This window comes from Anguilla rostrata, chromosome 4 (genome assembly GCF_018555375.3).
Source record: "Anguilla rostrata isolate EN2019 chromosome 4, ASM1855537v3, whole genome shotgun sequence".
NCBI lineage: Eukaryota > Metazoa > Chordata > Actinopteri > Anguilliformes > Anguillidae > Anguilla > Anguilla rostrata.
Genome location: NC_057936.1, coordinates 2,771,344 through 2,789,477, shown reverse-complemented (window position 1 = coordinate 2,789,477; position 18,134 = coordinate 2,771,344). Strand labels below are relative to the sequence as shown.

Below are 18,134 nucleotides of genomic sequence, written 5' to 3'. Positions count from 1 at the left end.
ATTCCCAAAACTAGGAAAAGTAGGTGCTTCAACATTCCTAGAACTAGTAAAATGGCGGCTAATTACAACATTCCCAGAACTATTAAACAGCCATCAATTTGTTCAATCGCGTGGTTAAGCCCGGAAACACTATCGTCACTCTGGGTAGCGTGGCCCTGAATTACATACTGAAAACAGCAACGTATGTTTCAGAATATCTTCAGTGTCAATTCAACTCTGAACAGAGTTTATACGAGTCCAGTTAGGACCCCGTGCACTCCATTAGAGTATATTTACAAATAGAGTATATTTACAAATACTCTATTACAGTTGATTTAATCCTGAATATGTCACGCTGTAGCAATGCATTAAATACAGGCCAACAAAGATTTAGTAATCAGCACAGCAGTGTCCTGATTGGAAGAGTTTCAGTGACTGTTTCACCCTTAGCCTTCTTCTGCAGAAATGACCCTAAATGCCCCACAACACCTTTTATAAAAAAATAAATCAGGATACAGACAAACATATATCCCTCTACCCTTGTGCTGCATAACGTTTGAAGAAATAACACACTGATTTGAACGATAAAATTACAAACATGAACAGATGTTCGATCGTGATAACATCCTACAACCAAAGAGTACCAAAAGAAAACCTACTGCCCTAACCAAAACATAAGAAAAACAAATGGCAATATCACACGCATTTATTTAACAATGCAATGTTCGTATTTTTAAAGCTAACACATGGCTAGAACACACATCTCAAACATAAAGAGCGGAACCCAAATTCAAATACAATTGGCATTATAATACCAAAATATTCTGTCATGACATGGAAGTGCAAGGTTTATTAAAAGATACTGGGCTGATGGGAAATAATTATTTTTGGAAATATTTTTTTTTTATTCAATCAAATTCTCAATTTCTCCTCCAACTGTTAGAGGGGAAAAAAGCCCACACTAGTTTTCCGAGCTACATTTGAAAAAGGTCCATAACTATGAAATTTATGAAGTATCTTTACAAATATCCTATGCAGTGTTTTTCCAAGGGGGAGGATGAAACCAGGGGATCAAAAAAAAGATTAAAGCGCTGGTTTATGAAGACGATTACTGTACATTTTCATTCGACAAATAACAGAACGGGCCACTGTGCTGTGGTGCAGATCGCAGCTCATTTCTTTAGGAGGAAATGCACACTGAGTGCCCTCGGTCGTTCGAAAAGGTTTCAGCCGTACGGGTCATTTCAAACGCGTCTCGGCAAGGCACCGCAGGACTTTGACAGAGCGACTGGGTGTACACAAACGCGCACACACAAGGTTAGCCCAAACACAGCAGGGTTTGGGGGTCACGCCAGTGTTCAAAAATCAGCAGACAAGTTTAATACAGACAGACAACGTGAGGGTACATCGATTTTTTTTCCGTAAAAATACCTTCCACTGTCTCAGTATTGCTCGGTAACGGAAGATTGTTTTGTGAACGATGTCTGCCATTTGCTGTCCTTTTGTAAAGCTTTACTGCCGTATCGTCTTGTGAAATTACTATCGAAGACTTCAGAAATGCTCTCTTAGTGAAATCTCTGAACAAACGGAGCACATGACCCACAGAGCTGAGGTTTGGACTTTTGTTTTTTATAAACGTTTGATTATTAGGATGTTATAACGATTGCACTGAATTCAAGTTTTAACAGTAGATTTCTGCTCCAGTGCACTTGGATAACTTGTACATAACTATATACTGAGAAAATGAAATGGTTGACATGTTTCAGCAAATCACAGTTTGTGAAAAGCTACCCAGAATTGTAGCAGTAGGCATATTTTTTTCCAAGAAAGTCAATGTTTGCTTTCTGTGTTCTGGCAATACCTCACACACACACAATGGAGACACAAATGTATCATGAAAGTCCATTAAGAACTGAAAGAAACGTCTGTCACCGTATGATGTGAAAATCAAACTACACTTTTAAGAATTTTAATCCAGTGTTTGGAATCATGCACTGACAACAGCCTACTTTACTTATTTTAAAATAATAGGCCACTCTCAATTTGTGGCTATATTCCTTAGTTGAAATGAATCGCTTTACAGGAATTGCATGAGAACACCAACCTCCCCTCTACCATAACCCGCCCCCCCCCACCCCCCCACCTCCCGAGCTGACTGTCACATCAAACCCACACAGTGATATAGCGACAGTACACACACTAGTCGCTTTGTCTCATTATTCAATATAAATTTTAGCTGCTTTTTTGTACAACGCTCATATTCTTCATCAGATTGCAACTGTGGTTCGAATCTCAGAGGTTCAACTGAATGAATCTATGCATGTATACATACACATGATGCACACACGCACACAAATTGAATTACTGAATTATGAATTACAGAGTTTAAATCTGAATCTATAGAACATACAATTGATAAATACATTTCATAGCACAGTATGACGAGCATTTGATCGACACAAAGCAAGGTCACATGATATGTAGGAATGGACTCGTGTCACTGTCCAGTTGAGGGTCGGAGGGAGGGAGGGAGGGCAGCGGGTGTCCAGTGAAGGGAAGGTAGGAGGGAGGGAGGCGGCTGTCCATTTGAGGGAGGGAGGGATGGAGGGAGGGAGGCAGGGTTTTCCAGCAAAGGGAAAGTAGGAGGGAGGGAGGCGGCTGTCCAGTTGAGGGAGGGAGGGGGGCAGGGTTTTCCAGTGAAGGGAAAGTAGGAGGGAGGGAGGCGGCTGTCCATTTGAGGGAGGGAGGGATGGAGAGAGGCGGGGTTTTCCAGTGCTGTACGCCACAGAGGGGACAGCCGTTTGGAGCGCCCCGCGTTGCGCTTCAGTGCGCGACGGCGAAGGAGATCCAGCTCCGCGCGCGAGAGACGCGCGTGCTGCTCACCGGTCGGCGCGGGGTCCACGGTGTGTTTAGCCCTTCAGACCGCAGAGCGACCGCTCCTCATCGCCCTGCGGTCACACGGTCCCACGCCCGACGACTTCCTGCGGCGACTCCGCCTCAGCTGTCCGTCAGCGCCTGGCCCCGCCCCTAGAAGCAGCGGCTGGCTGTCTGTTCGAACCGTGAAACCCCGCCACCCCCCCCCCGCCCCCCTCCCCCCACTGGGAAGCGCTGCCACGCCGGGCCTTTCTGTACGATTGCTATACCTCAGGTGTTCTTCCACGGGAAGAAAAGAAAGAAAGAAAAAGAAAAAAGAAAGAGAGAAATTTTACATGTATATGTATAAAAACCAGCTGCGAAGGTCACGTGACCCCTGAGCCTGCGTGACATCATGTACGCTGGTCGGAGGTTCAGGACAAAGATGGCCACCGGCAACTCAGAGGCCCGGGGCAAACAAGGCGCAGGCGCTCGCTAGCCCAGTTCGAGTGCCGTTCTCAGACAGCGCTCCTGCGTCGCCACGGGAACGCAGCGGTTGCCGTGACGCTCCGTGGCGCTGCGGGCCGTTGCCGGGCAGGCTCTCCGCACGGCAACGGCTTCCCGCCTCAGTTTTCCCGTTCTAAAGCTTTTCCGAGCCGCCTCCCGAAAGGTGGCGTGCGCGTGTCAGGAGGTACTGGTCATGTGACCCTCGGAGTCAGCGCCACGTGAATTACAGAATCATCTCCGTTAAAATCGACACAGCCTTTAACTTTTTTTTTTGTTTTTTTTTGTCCGACATTAAAAATTTTCAGTTGCATTTCAGCAATCGGATGCGTAACAAACGGGCCGGCTGACCTTCGAGGGAGGGGTCCAACAGCCCCCCCCCCCCCGAGGGCCCAGCACCCTCGCGGCTAAACAGTGAGAGGATTAACAGCAGCAACGAAAAGGTTGACTTGAGCAGCCAAGACGTGGGACGTCCCGTCAGTGGAACCACCACGCTAACGTTTTTCCGACGTTAGCAAATACGGCACTTTCCTGTTGTCGACAATACAACCTTTTTCTTTTGTTTTGATCTTTTTGTTCGTTTACTGTGGCGTGATCTTCCAGTCCAAAGCCTCTCTGCCGAAGTAATCGTTTCATCCTTTTTTTTTTCCTTGGTCATCTCAGTCCAAACTGCAGGAGAGGAGGGAGAGAAGGGGTTTTGGGGGAGGGGGGGGGCGGGGGGGTGCTAGGAGGTGGCCGTGATTGGGTAGGCTCCGTTTTCGGGGCGGGGCGGGGCCTTGGCCTCGGTGGTGGTTTTGGGTTTTGGGGGCCAGTCGGGGTCGACCCGCAGCTCCTGGGCCAGGTGCATGTAGCGCGCTTTGGGGACCCGGGACCTCCGGCAGCACCACTGGGACGGCGAGCCGGCAGCACAGCGGTCCGCCCCGGCCTGCGGGACAAAGCAACCGCCAAAACGACACAAACAACACAAACACACACACCAAAACCACACAAACAACACGACACAAACAGGACACAAACAACACGACACAAACACCAAAACGACACAAACAACACGACACAACACAAACACCAAAACCACACAAACAACACGACACAAACACCAAAACCACACAAACAACACAAAACACAAACACCAAAACGACACAAACAACACGACGCAAACACCAAAACCACACAAACAACACGACACAAACACCAAAACGACACAAACAACACAACACAAAACACAAACACCAAAACGACACAAACAACACGACGCAAACAGGACACAAACAAAACGACACAAACACAACACAAACACCAACACGACAAAACACGACACAAACACAACATAACACGACGCAACCGCCAAAACAACACATACAACACAAACACAACAAAACAAACACAACCACAACACGACAGAAACAAAAACACAAACAACACAAACAGAACAGAAGCAACACAGACACAACACAAACAGGACACAAACGAGAGCTTTCGTTAGCTTCTCCCACACTCCCCCTCCATCTCTTAATTCCTCCGACCGCTCACACATTATTCCATATCACATTTTTATTTCATTTGATCAAGGCTGCCAAAATCACAGAAAGGTCTGTACTGAGACATGCATGACATAAATATCAGTTTTATTTTCAGGGTTGTGCTGCGTTGCTAAGGCGGGTTACTTGCTAAGCCATAATTAACGACACAAGTATTCAACATAATAATGACTTCAGTTGCCATGAAACGAGCTGTATTTCTCATGCCAAGCAAGAAGCACACTGCTATATTCTGAGGTTAGATGCTTTCACTATAAGCAATCTTTAAACTATACACTACTGAAAGTTTATATATATATGTTTTTAAAAAACACCCAAAACAAGTGAAATATGCAGTTAGTGGCAACAATATCCTTCACAAGGGTTTAAGAAAAAAAACAATCCATTTTATGTTTAGTTAAAGCACTTATGACAGATGGTGCAGACCTAAATTTGACCTCTGACCCTGATGTAAAACACGCCCCCTGTAGGGGAGGAGCTTAACAACGCTAAGCATACATACCTGAGCCAGGCCACTCCCCCACCTACATGCGCACAGGTAAAGGGGAGGAGCCTGAGGCGCATGCAGCAGCGACCGCAGGTGAGCTATCACGTACCACAGGCATTACAGGTATCAAGGTGCGGCGGGGGGGGGAGGGGGTGAGGGGGGGTGGGGGGGCGGTGAGGGTTGGCCGCATGCCCCACAGGGAGGGGAGCGGATAGAGGAGATCACAGCCAATCACGGTTGCGCATGCAAGGTCAGAGGTTAGAGGCGGGGAGGGAGGTGAGGTGAGGTGAGGCGAGGAGGAGGAGGGAGGAGGAGGAGGAGGAGGAGGCGCAGGGAGGTGCAGCGCGTGAGCGCGTGTACTGGCAGATTTCGAACCTGAGGCGTCTGCTGGGCGGAAGAGACCCCGAATGCCCCCTGCTTGTCACGGCTGAACACAAGACTCCATAAGACGATGTCAAGGATGAAGGTCTACGGAATATTGCAGTGAGCAGGAAAGAATTAACGGAGATAGCGCTCGCACACGCTTTGATTCATTTACTTTTTTGTTTGTTTTATTTTTCCTCTTAGGTTCAACACTTATTCAAACCAAAAAAAGTCTATTTTTTATTTATTTTTTTAAAAAAAATCCATCTTTTTTGTTTTTTTGGTGAGGGTTAGTGATGAACAAGAGTACTTGGGGTAGGGGGGGGGAAGTGGGGTTATGGGAACAAACAAAAAGAAGAACAAAGGTGATCATTATTGGTTATTGGCTCATTCAGAATAGACAGAATATAGACGTGTGTGCGCTGTTAACACCCATCATTGCAGCAGATTTCCGTGGATGCACGATCAGATCAGGAGCAGGTGGCAGGTGACACTGCTGACTCAGCACTACTCAGCGCAGCCGGAGCAGGGGACGCTCAAAGCAGACGCACTGCTTTGGCTGCTTTGGCTGCGTTCTCCTAGCAGATCCGCCCTACAGGCTCTACAAGGAGGGGAGGAGCACGGCATGTCCGCTACTGATGATTGACACCTGTCAATCACTCACAAACAGCGCTCGAGCTAAGGAACTCCCAAACTCAGGCCTGGGGACCCACCCCTCTGCTACGTGTGTGTGTATGCTGATTTCAGTTCCAACGATCACAAAAAAAAGAAAATTTCATGTTCTGACACCTGGTCAGCTGACAGCAAATTCATTTTTGGAAAATGAAGAGTTCAGAGACCAAATAAACGGCAACGCTCCAAACCAGCGCTGCGTTAAAAAGTCTGCTTAAGCGCAAAAATTGTGGAATAATTTCGGTGAGCGTTCTTTTCCCCCCAAGATTGACTGGAACATAAACCGACCGACAGAGTCTAGCCCCCCCCGGCTCGAGGTTCGAGGAGTCGCTGCTCTCGATCCCTAGAGTCACCTTTCACATTGCTCATTTTGCCACACCATTCGCATACAGGGCAACTTAAAGGAGTAACATGGTGGTTGAACGTGACACTTCCCAGATGTCTTTAGGCAACAACAAAACAAATGTGCATAACTTTTTCATTATTAAGTTATTTCAATGTACTTTAAAACGTATTTTTCTAAGCCTAAATTTCCCACTATGGGCGTGGTAATGAGAACTGTCAGTTAGCTATGATTGACAGACCGTGCCCGTTACCATAGCTACCCTCATGATAAGCGCTCTTTTTGGGAGACTTTTCACAAGCTAGCTAGCTTAGTTGTATATCAAGTATCGATAGATAGCTAAGGTAAGGACGTTGACTTATATCCAATTAGAATTTTTGCTATCTAGCTAGCCAAGTTAAGATAAAAGCACAACTATAACGTCCTCATAAAAGCAAACTAGCTAGCTAACGTTATGCAGTAACATGCCTAGAAAGCAAATACCAGCTAGATAACATTAGCCTAGCAGCTAGCTAGATGATATAACGGAATGAATCTATAGTCCTTAAAAGGCACTCTAATTTAAGTGAACCTAAGCTGTCAAATATTTGCATGTCTTCCATGGGCTAACTAGGGTCTGGAGTTACCAGGGTTCGGGGAAGGGGGTGGTTACTGTGTTCGTGACGCATCAAGTTGACAACTTTCTCAACCGGTTGAAAATAGGACGATAAATTTAAAACGCATATTTCTCCAAAAATACAGAACGGACATATTTAATACTTCACTTATTGTGTTTCTTCAATGCCTCGTGTGCAAATAGCACATAAAACCGAGAAAGTGCGAAAATCACCATGGTACTCCTTTAAGACTTTACTTCCGTGATGAGGACCCTAGGCGTTGTCAGACAGCTAGAGGGGCTGAGGGCGAAACAGAGCCGATCACAGGGAGAAGCTCGGCGAGAGCTTGCCGGAATCTCTGCGTTCCCGAGCTCCGCGGCGGCGGCACTCACCAGAAATCAATCGCCGGCGAGTGACCGTCGCGCCAGAGAAAGCCAAATTTTATTTGCATGATTGACAAATCACCAAGGCAACGAGTAATCGCTTCAGCAAGATTTGCGCATTTTACAATCCGTACATAAAATGGTTTGGTACGGCTTGCAAAATTCCTAAATTGCCCGCAGGAGGAAGTGTTCCATCCCCGGAACTTTTGGTCCCGTGAGCTGAACGGCATTCCATCAGGGAGCTGATAAGGAAGGCACAGCGTCTGGACGCCGAGCAGGAGCAGGAGCAGGGGCAGGCTCGCAGAAGGGGCGGTCTCAACCTCTGGTCCTGGAGGGCCGCAGTGCCTGCTCACTGCTCACAAGTTTCCGAAAGTTCTCCAACAACGGTGTCCCTACCGACCGCCTCGAGCACCAAAATAAACACGCTGCTGTCACTATGACAACACACAACTTCAAAAGCACCTGCACACGAAAAAACCCCTGAGGAACAGTCGTCTTTGAGCTGAGGCAGAGGGTAATGGGTAATGTAGGCATGTCGCCTTAGGGGAAACACTGTGGGAACGCGCGGATATGGGTGGGAGTGGCTTACCTCCACGAGGACAGAAACCACTGCGTTACCTACGACGACCAGCAGCATTCTGAGGCGCCATTCCATAGGAACGCACACAATCTGGGGGGGAAAAAAACCATCACAGTGCACGATTAGGATCGAAGGTTGCAGGTTCGATTCCCAGGTGGGGGGCAGTGCAATCGCACCTGACCTGAAATGTTTCCGTAAATATCCAGCAAAATAAATGGACTGCGTGTAAAATACTGTAAACAGTGTAAGTGAGCCAGACACTCCCAAATACACACACCTCTATGTGCACTACATTGTGGGGAAAAAAATTGAAATAAAAAAACTCCCATGCCCATTTTTTGTCATCTACACACACACTAGGAGTTCTCAGCCAGCTCTCACTGTCTTAAAACCTCAATTCTTCAAACCAATTTAATTATTTTTATTAAAAATCACATGGCTTAAGCCTAACACTGCGTTATCGAGCAGTAAAAAGGAAAATTCCAGGAAAATTATTTTTATTTGAAGACATTTCTGAGACACAGAAATAAGAAGGGTCCACATTTTTGTAAAATATGTAACTTTTACTCAACTCCCCTGAACACAAATGCATCTTTTTCACAGTCAACCACAAAAAAATAAACTTATCAACAGTCATTTCATATCCCTCCAATCAAACTCCCTGTACTGGCCTCAGAGAGAATATAACCCTATGGATGCCATTAAGGTATACAACTGATGTACCAGTACATTTAAATGAGTAGCTTTGGTAACTTCAAGTTATCACTGCAGTTATATATAATATAAAATTTGCAGGAATTTCACATGAACACAAGTGCATGTTTTACATTCCATTTACAAAGCAAGATGCTGAAAAACAACCAACTGCCATTTCCTTACATACCTAGCTGGTACACCTTAATAGTTCACGTATGACGGGTTAAGAGAATTATGAAAAATATTCACCAGAAACACGGAGCTTCTTTAATTTCTTTTTTTTCTTGTGATGGCTGCGGACTCACCTCCAGGAAGTTATCGATGCCAGCGACGGGGTTAAACAGGATGACGAGGAGGAAGACGTAGAGAGCGAGCGTCGACAGGACGAACGGCCCTGCAGAGACGAACGCAAACACTGCGGTCACACACTCTCATGTGCAACAACGGCTGTCACGCAGAGCAGGCTAGTGTGGTGTAATGGTTAAGGAACTGGTCTAGTAACCTAAAGGTCACAGGTTCGATTCCAGGGTAGGACACTGCCGTTGTACCCTTGAGCAAGGTACTTAACCTGCATTGCTCCAGTATATATCCAGCTGTATAAATGGATGCCATGTAAACGCCATGTAAAAAGTTGTGTAAGACTGCTAAATGCCAGTGATGTGATGTAATGGGCTAGTGTGACACTTGAGTGGAGGTGGTGTGTCGTTGGCAGAATGAGACCGTCTGTTGTAGTTTCAATACAGCAACTTGTCAGCAACTCGCTTTTTCAAAGCACATAACAGCATCAAAATTCATTAGAATTAGAACAAGAAACTCTCTTAGTCTAATGTTGAGTACAGCCCTTGTTTTCTGCATAAACTAAAAAGCCTACGGGGATAAAAAAGCACTGGAAATCTACCGAGGGGAACCCATGGCTCAAAAATGCAAACTAGCTTCTGGTTTTTTAGAACTACAAACTGTAACACTCTACGCAAGCTGGGTCAGCAACCACTCGACAGCGCTACTCAACTCCTGGTCCTGAGCTTACCTTCCTGAAGCAAGGAGGTAAAACAATTAGTGAAATCTGGTGGTGTAGCGCACGGTCAGAGCAAATACCTGCAGATACTAAGCCCCCCAGGACCTGGAGTTCAGTAGCGCTGAGCTAGATCGCGACCCAAAAGGCCCAGTCCCACCCCACATCCCATAACCGCCCCGTGCAGACAGCCTGGCCACCTCTTACAGTTCTTGTAGCTGGGCTGTCGGAAGGGCTTTCCCTTGGAGAAGACGACGGCGACGATCAGGTACTGGAAAGAGGAGACGTAGAACAGGGTGGTGTTCTCGTAGTTTTGGATGTTGTGCTCGTCCGGTTCGGTTTCGTTGTGGACGGCGGCGGAGCTGTCGTTCGGGGGAGCGTTACAGGCACTGCGGCACCGAGGAGAAAGATAAAAAATCCAGAGAACAAACAAACAAAAAAAAAAAGATCATTAGACATTTCCAGAAACTAATATTTTGTCTTTGAACACAGACAGACAGATGGACAGATCGCAAAAAGACTCTCGCTTAAATCTGCATTCACACCAGTGAATATCCCACTCCACACCACGATGGCAAAATTAACCCGGGTGCCACAATTATCTATGACCCGACGACGGCAGATTATCCAACCCCTGTGGCAAAGTCGCTGCCATACTGCAACGGTAGGCTGCCCTTGCCCAAGTTGAAAAAAACATCCTGAACTTTTTACTGTGGCTAGTGAGTGTCAAAATGGGCTGAATGAGCAGACCCTTAAAGAGTAAGCAGATTCAAGACAGGAGCAACTGTTGCTAGCTGAGCTGGTTTTAATTTGCCAACTAGCAGCTAGCGGCACGAGCAATGCAAGGCTAGCCGGCGGCAGTGCTCAGAGTCACAGATTCACAGCTAGCAGCTAGCTACACAAGCAGCGCACACTAGCAGCGCACGCTAGCAGCACACGCTAGCTGGCGGCAGTACTCAGAGTCACAGATTCACAACTAGCTACACAAGCAGCGCACACTAGCTGCACACGCCAGCAGCACACACTAGCTGGCGGCAGTACTCAGAGTCACAGATTCACAGCTAGCAGCTAGCTAACCAAGCAGCGCATGCTAGCAGCGCACGCTAGCAGTGCACGCTAGCTGGCAGCAGTACTCAATCACAGATTCACAGATAGCAGCTAGCTACACAAGCAGCGCACACAAGCAGCGCACACTAGCAGCGCACGCTAGCAGCACACGCTAGCTGGCGGCAGTACTCAGAGTCACAGATTCACAACTAGCTACACAAGCAGCGCACACTAGCTGCACACGCCAGCAGCACACACTAGCTGGCGGCAGTACTGAGAGTCACAGATTCACAGCTAGCAGCTAGCTACACAAGCAGCGCACGCTAGCAGCGCACACTAGCTGGCGGCAGTACTCAGAGTCACAGATTCACAGCTAGCAGCTAGCTAACCAAGCAGCGCACACTAGCAGCTAGCTACGCTAGCAGCGCACGCTACCAGGCGGCAGTACTCACTCGGAGGCAGGAGTCCACACCTCGTACCAGCTCTGCTGGCGGACCCAGAGGAAGGCCAGGGTCTGGAAGCCCAGGCAGATGAGGATCTGGGAGAGAACGGAGAAGAGCAGGGGCCCGGAGATCAGCCCCGAGGGCGGCCGCCGCGACACCAGCTCCTTCCAGGCCGGGTTCAGACTCACTGCACACACAGAGATGCATTTATAAATACACACACAAACACAGAGACACGTTTACACACACACAGCATAGAGAATACACTTATAAATACATAAATACACATACAAACACAGAGACACATTTACACATGTGGGGCGACATAGCTCAGGAGGTAAGACCGATTGTCTGGCAGTCGGAGGGTTGCCGGTTCAAACCCCGCCCTGGGCATGTCGAAGTGTCCTTGAGCAAGACACCTAACCCCTAACTGCTCTGGCGAATGAGAGGCATCAATTGTAAAGCGCTTTGGATAAAAGCGCTATATAAATGCAGTCCATTTACCATTTACACACACACAGCATAGAGAATACACTTACAAATACATAAATATATATACAAACACAGAGACGCATTTATAAATACACATACAAACACAGAGACACGTTTACACACACACAGCATAGAGAATACACTTACAAATACATAAATATATATACAAACACAGAGACACATTTATAAATGCACATACAAACACAGAGACGCATTTATAAATACACATAGTACAGTGAAATACACAGATTACATATACACACAGAAACGTGTATACATTCTCACTCACTCACTCACTCACTCACTCACTCACTCACTCACTCACTCACTCACTCACTCACTCACTCACTCACTCACTCACTCACTCACTCACTCACTCACTCACTCACTCACTCACTCACTCACTCACTCACTGGCGTGCATGAAGACAGCCCCCTCAAAAAGCAAGTGAAACATTCAAACAGTAGAGAAAAGGATGACGTGCGTTGTGGGAACTATGGCTGCACCTTAGTGCATTGTGGGAAATCGGACTATGTCGCAGTGCATTATGGGAGCTCTGGCTATACCTCAGTGCATTGTGGGAACTCTGGCTACACCTTCGTGCATTGTGGAAACTCTAGCTGCCTCAGACTTCATACTCACTGGTGAAGACAATGAGCAGGATGATGGCGATATCAATGAACAAGAACTGGAAGTCTCCAAGGTTACTGAGCACCTGAAACACAAGCACAGGTGAAACCCGTGTGGGTGAGCCCCAGCAGAGAGGAGAGGTTCAGCACAAGTAAGATTCTATGCAGGTGAGATTGTGTTGAGGTTAGGATGAGCACAGGTAAGATGCTGTGCAGGTGAGATTGTGTTGAGGTTAGGATGAGCACAGGTAAGATTCTGTGCAGGTGAGATTGTGTTGAGGTTAGGATGAGCACAGGTAAGATTCTATGCAGGTGAGATTGTGTTGAGCTTAGGATGAGCACAGGTAAGATTCTGTGCAGGTGAGATGGTGTTGAGGTTAGGATGAGCACAGGTAAGATTCTGCGCAGGTGAGATGGTGCTCAGGTCAGGATGAGCACAGGTGAGACCAAGCTGCACAGCAGGCTCAGGCTGGTGTAACTCAGGTACTCACTGAATACAGCAGAGTCACGCTGATGTACTGGATAATGCTGTACAGCGCCATGAACTTGAACACACAGAAGGAGGTGATGAGAGCTGCCCGCCCCTCCCTGTGGAGAAACCACAAAATACAACAGTGTCATCCACCAACACCACATACTGACCAATCACAGCACGCAACACCACATACTGACCAATCACAGCCTCCACCAACACCACACACTATCCAATCACAGCATCCACCGACACCACATACTAACCAATCACAGCATGCAATGCCACATACTGACCAATCACAGCCTCCACCAACACCATGCACTGACCAATCACAGCACGCAACAACACATACTGACCAATCACAGCATCCACCAACCCCATGCAGCCAAGTAGAAAACATACAACAATGTTTCCTGTTACAAGATACAAACTACCTTATAAATGAACGTTTCTACAAACTGCAATTAAAATGGAGTAGCACTTCAGCCTGAGTGACAGCTGTGAGCTAATGACACATCCAGGAAACCGAGGGAGGAATCATTTAACCCAGAACGGGAAACAGGAGCGCCGTCTGTAAACAGCGTGTGGGGGTGACGGGTCTGGAGTGGAATGTGTGGGACTCCAGACGTGTTCCTGATGGTTGCCGGGAGACGGGAGACAGGAGGGGGCCCGAGGGCATGTGGCTGGCGGTTGCCGGGAGACGGGGTACCTGATGAGGTTGGGCACGCAGGAGATGTTGGGAGTGCGGGAGGTGAACGGGGAGGCGACGGACGCCTCCAGCTCTGAGAGGGAGATCCCGCTGTGCGCTCGCTTCAGGGCCTGAGGGAGGGAGGAGTTACCCAGCGCTCGGCATCATGGGAAACCCCGCCCACCACCACACACTCATCACCATGTGACAGAGGAGTTATCCAGCGCTCGGCATCATGGGAAACCTCCCCCCCACCACACACTCATCACCATGTGACAGAGAAGTTATCCAGCGCTCGGCATCATGGGAAACCTCAACCACCCACCACAAACTCATCACCATGAGAGAAAGGAGTTACCCTGCGCTCGAGATTGAGGGAAACCCCTCTCATCACAACACACTCATCAAGAAGAGTACAGACACAATGAGCATTCCCTGTTGTGTCTGTTGCCCTGGCTGCCAGGTCAGAACCAAACAGGCAGGGTTCTGTGACCGCTCATTTTTAAAAGCGTTATAGTGATGCTCACCCCACAGTCATTGGCTCCATCTCCACACATGCCCACAAAGTAACTGAAAAAAGAAACGAAAGGAGAAGCAACTGTTTTTACTGATTAGCGACCAGTGCTGTGTGTGTGTGTGTGTTTGAGTGTGTGGGGCGTGTGCACATGCGTGCGTGCGTGCGTGTATGCGTGTGTGCATGTGCACACATATGTGTGTATACAATACTCACTCTACACTTTGCAGCGCCTCCACCAGCTGAGTCTTCTGATCTGGGGCCATCCGGGCGAAGACCGTGCCATGAAGAACCAGCTTTACAGGAGAGAACAACATCTCCACTTTACCAGAGAGAGCAACATCTCACTGTCAGCATCTCTGCTTTACCAGAGAGAACAACATCTCTACTTTACCAGAAAGAGCAACATCTCCACTTTACCAGAGAGAACAACATCTCCATTTTACCAGAAAGAACAACATCTCCATTTTACCAGAGAGAGCAACATCTCCACTTTACCAGAGAGAAAAACATCTCCATTTTACCAGAGAGAGCAACATCTCACTGTCAGCATCTCTGCTTTACCAGAGAGAACAACATCTCACTGTCAACATCTCCATTTTACCAGCGAGAGCAACATCTCACTGTCAGCATCTGTGCTTTACCAGAGAGAACAACATCTCACTGTCAGCATCTCTACTTTACCAGAGAGAGCAACATCTCACTGTCAGCATCTCTGCTTTACCAGAGAACAACATCTCACTGTCAACATCTCCATTTTACCAGAGAGCAACATCTCCATTTTACCAGAGAGAACAACATCTCACTGTCAACATCTCCATTTTACCAGAGAGAGCAACATCTCCATTTTACCAGACAGAACAACATCTCACTGTCAACATCTCCATTTTACCAGAGAGAGCAACATCTCACTGTCAACATCTCCATTTTACCAGAGAGACCAACATCTCTGCTTTACCAGAGAGACCAACATCACAGTCAGCATCTCCATTTTACCAGAGAGACCAACATCACAGTCAACATCTCCACCTTACCAGAAGAGCAGGATTTATAATGATCCCAAACTGACTGTTGGGGTTTCAAAATGGGGAAGACATGCGACTGCGTGTCATCATATTTTACGAAGCAAAGAAGATGACTCATAGCGGTTGTTTGCCGGCATGTTTTGTCCACCTTCAGTTATGCTTTTGTACAACTGAAGGTGGACAAAAATTTCTTTACATTTGATTCATCAACACAGTAAGCAAAGCCAGACTTTTCCACAGGGACTTTTCCACAGGGATTTTTCTAGAGGGACTTCTCCACAGGGATTTTTCTACGGGGTGGTTAGCACTGGGATTTTTCTAGAAGGATTTTTGTGCGCTAGTCGCTCCAGACCTTCTGGGCCAGGTCCTGGAAGTGCTCCATGATGACGCTGAAGGACTTGCCGCTCATGGCGAAGTGGTAGTGCTCCTTCGGCCTGGGGTTGTCCCTGGGGTCCACTTCCTCCATGTTGAGCGCCACTTCCTGCACAGGTCAGGGGGGTCAGGGGGGTCAGGGGTCAGCGGGCATGACAGGAACAGAAGAATAATTGTGCAAAAAGAAGCCTTCTATAGCACGGTTTCTGTGTCCCTCATAGATATTGCACATTGCCTTTGTATTAAATGTGAAAAGCCTGAAATTACCGGCTCATATTCATATTCTGTCCTGTTCCTGCATTTGTGGGGCAAACGGCTGCAGTACCGCCCTCTGACCTGCAGTGCGGCGCCCTTGTCCTCCTGTTTGATGGGGTTGTCCGCGTAGCGCCAGTTGATCCTCGCGGCCTGGCCGTCTTTGGGGGGCAGAGCGTCCGCGATGATGACCCTGTCCTGCGGGGGGACCATCCCGCAGTCTCGAGCCACCGAAATGGCTGTCAGCATGTTGTCACCTGCGGGGCGGAGACAGGAAGTGACCTCATCAGGAGACCGAAGGACGACAGGTTTCCTACTGAGGGCTTTTTTCAGACTCATCCATCCCTGTGCCCACCCCCACTAACCATGACATGTGACAGCTTCAGCCCAGACCTGAACCAGACCTGGGCCAAACCTGGGCCGGACACGGGTCAGATATATTACTTATGGGATGTGCTTTTTTTGCATGATGAAAAACTGGGTATGACATGTGCAGGTTGCATTCAGAGCAGAACACAAAAACGTTTTTTGCAAACGTGAACTACATTCCCAGAAACTAAATTCTCCCTGCACTCTGGGGGGTTTTTTAATAAGCTGTGAGCACAGAAGGCGTTTATTAGTTTGGGTTATAAAACCCCGAACTGAGCCGGATTAATCCCATAAAGCACATTTCAGCATTCCGTACAGCCCCGGAGCTCGGAGCACAGCGTCGAATAAAACCCGCGTTCGGCTACGCAGCGGGCATTCAGCTTAGCTCAGTTTAATGAGCTATTAAAATATTAATATTTACACATAAAAAGTCCCTGCTGGACTACACTGCAACTCCCAAACATTTAAACATTTGCTGAAACAAATATTAGTTCTTGAGTACATACTAAATTAAAGAGAGGAGTTTGCCCAAAAAGGTCCCAAATGCATTTTTTTAACAACCTGCAGATGGTAACACAAACAGCCAGCACACGACACCCGAATACCTGCTTACCAAGAAAGCTGCTCGCGTAGTTATGACAAATCACACAGGTTAAAGTCTGCAAGAAGAACCCTGCATCCCTACTAAAACAGGGAAGTCAAACTCCAGCCCTGTATTTATAGTTCTCTGTAAATAAGCAGCCAATTAAGGCCTGTACTGTGCAACTTGTCATAAATATACATGATGTTAATATGAGCAACACCACAGGGACTGAACTGGGTGCGCTAACGGACTCAGCACGCTAACAAACTCGACGCGCTAACGGACTCGGAGCGCTACCGGATTCTGAGCGCTAACGGACTCAGCGCGGTAATAAACTCAACGCGCTAACAAACTCAGCACGGTAACCGACTCAGCGCACTAACAAACTTGACGCGCTAACGGAATAGACGTGCTAACGGACTCTGTGAGCTAACGGAATAGACGTGCTAACGGAATAGACGCGCTAACGGACTCGGCGCGCTAACGGAGATGAAACGCGAGCGTCCCACTCACCGGTAACCATGACGGTGCGAATGTTGGCCCGCCTCAGGTCCTCCAGGACACCAGGGGTCTCCGCCTTCAGCTTGTTCTGCATGATGATCAGCCCCAGGAACTCCATGTTGGCCTCAATGAGGTCCCTACGGGTCACAGAGCAGAGGCTTTAAAATGGAAAAATTTGAACTGTATTTAAAGGATATATTTGAATGCATTTCATGTGTATTACGGGTATTGCATCGGTGCCGCATGCAATGCAACCTACGTGACCGTTCTGATTGTAGGTTATAGATACATTTATTTGGGAGATATATTGCAATATATCATATATTCAGTGCATCTCTGCCTATCGCTGTCTGAGGACTGAGACCAGACACAATGAAATACCACCAGAAAATTATTTTAGCCATAAAGGGACAACCTCTAATCCCACACAGACTCACAGACACAGTCCAGAGTGGTATTCTCATTATACTGCACTAAAACACTGTACGCACAGTCATTGTTAGACAGACACAGTGTTCACAGGCCATGGTCGGGAGGGTCAGGGGCGGTCGGGGGGAGATCGGGAGGGTCCGGGGGGTCAGGAGGGGTGCAGACTGGTACCTGTTGACGTTCTGAACTTTGTGCCAGGTGAGTTTGGACTCCAGGCGCCGGTGGGCCAGAGCGATGACCCGGAAGCCCTGCTTGGTGTAATCCTCCAGAACCTCGGCAAAGCTCTCCGGCACTGCAGGGAGAAAG

The 18,134-nt window shown here is 47.7% G+C and overlaps 1 protein-coding gene across 2 annotated transcripts in view; it reads right to left on the bottom strand.

Moving 5' to 3' along the window:
* Positions 1-2,382: 2,382 nt before the first annotated feature.
* Positions 2,383-18,134, bottom strand: part of atp13a3 (ATPase 13A3) — a 47,269-nt gene continuing 31,517 nt past the window's right edge. The window contains exons 19-33 of one of the 2 annotated variants that reach the window (XM_064330072.1): positions 18,000-18,120; positions 17,412-17,536; positions 16,031-16,203; positions 15,675-15,803; positions 14,514-14,593; positions 14,311-14,353; positions 13,805-13,914; positions 13,112-13,208; positions 12,634-12,706; positions 11,509-11,686; positions 10,217-10,398; positions 9,303-9,391; positions 8,311-8,391; positions 5,740-5,832; positions 2,383-4,261 (exon numbers count right to left, since the gene is read on the bottom strand). In XM_064330072.1, coding sequence (XP_064186142.1) covers positions 4,061-4,261; positions 5,740-5,832; positions 8,311-8,391; positions 9,303-9,391; positions 10,217-10,398; positions 11,509-11,686; positions 12,634-12,706; positions 13,112-13,208; positions 13,805-13,914; positions 14,311-14,353; positions 14,514-14,593; positions 15,675-15,803; positions 16,031-16,203; positions 17,412-17,536; positions 18,000-18,120 — 1,775 coding nt within the window. In that variant the 3' untranslated portion in view covers positions 2,383-4,060. The remainder of the gene's footprint in view (positions 4,262-5,739; positions 5,833-8,310; positions 8,392-9,302; positions 9,392-10,216; positions 10,399-11,508; positions 11,687-12,633; positions 12,707-13,111; positions 13,209-13,804; positions 13,915-14,310; positions 14,354-14,513; positions 14,594-15,674; positions 15,804-16,030; positions 16,204-17,411; positions 17,537-17,999; positions 18,121-18,134) is intronic. The other variant, XM_064330073.1, reaches the window with a different exon arrangement.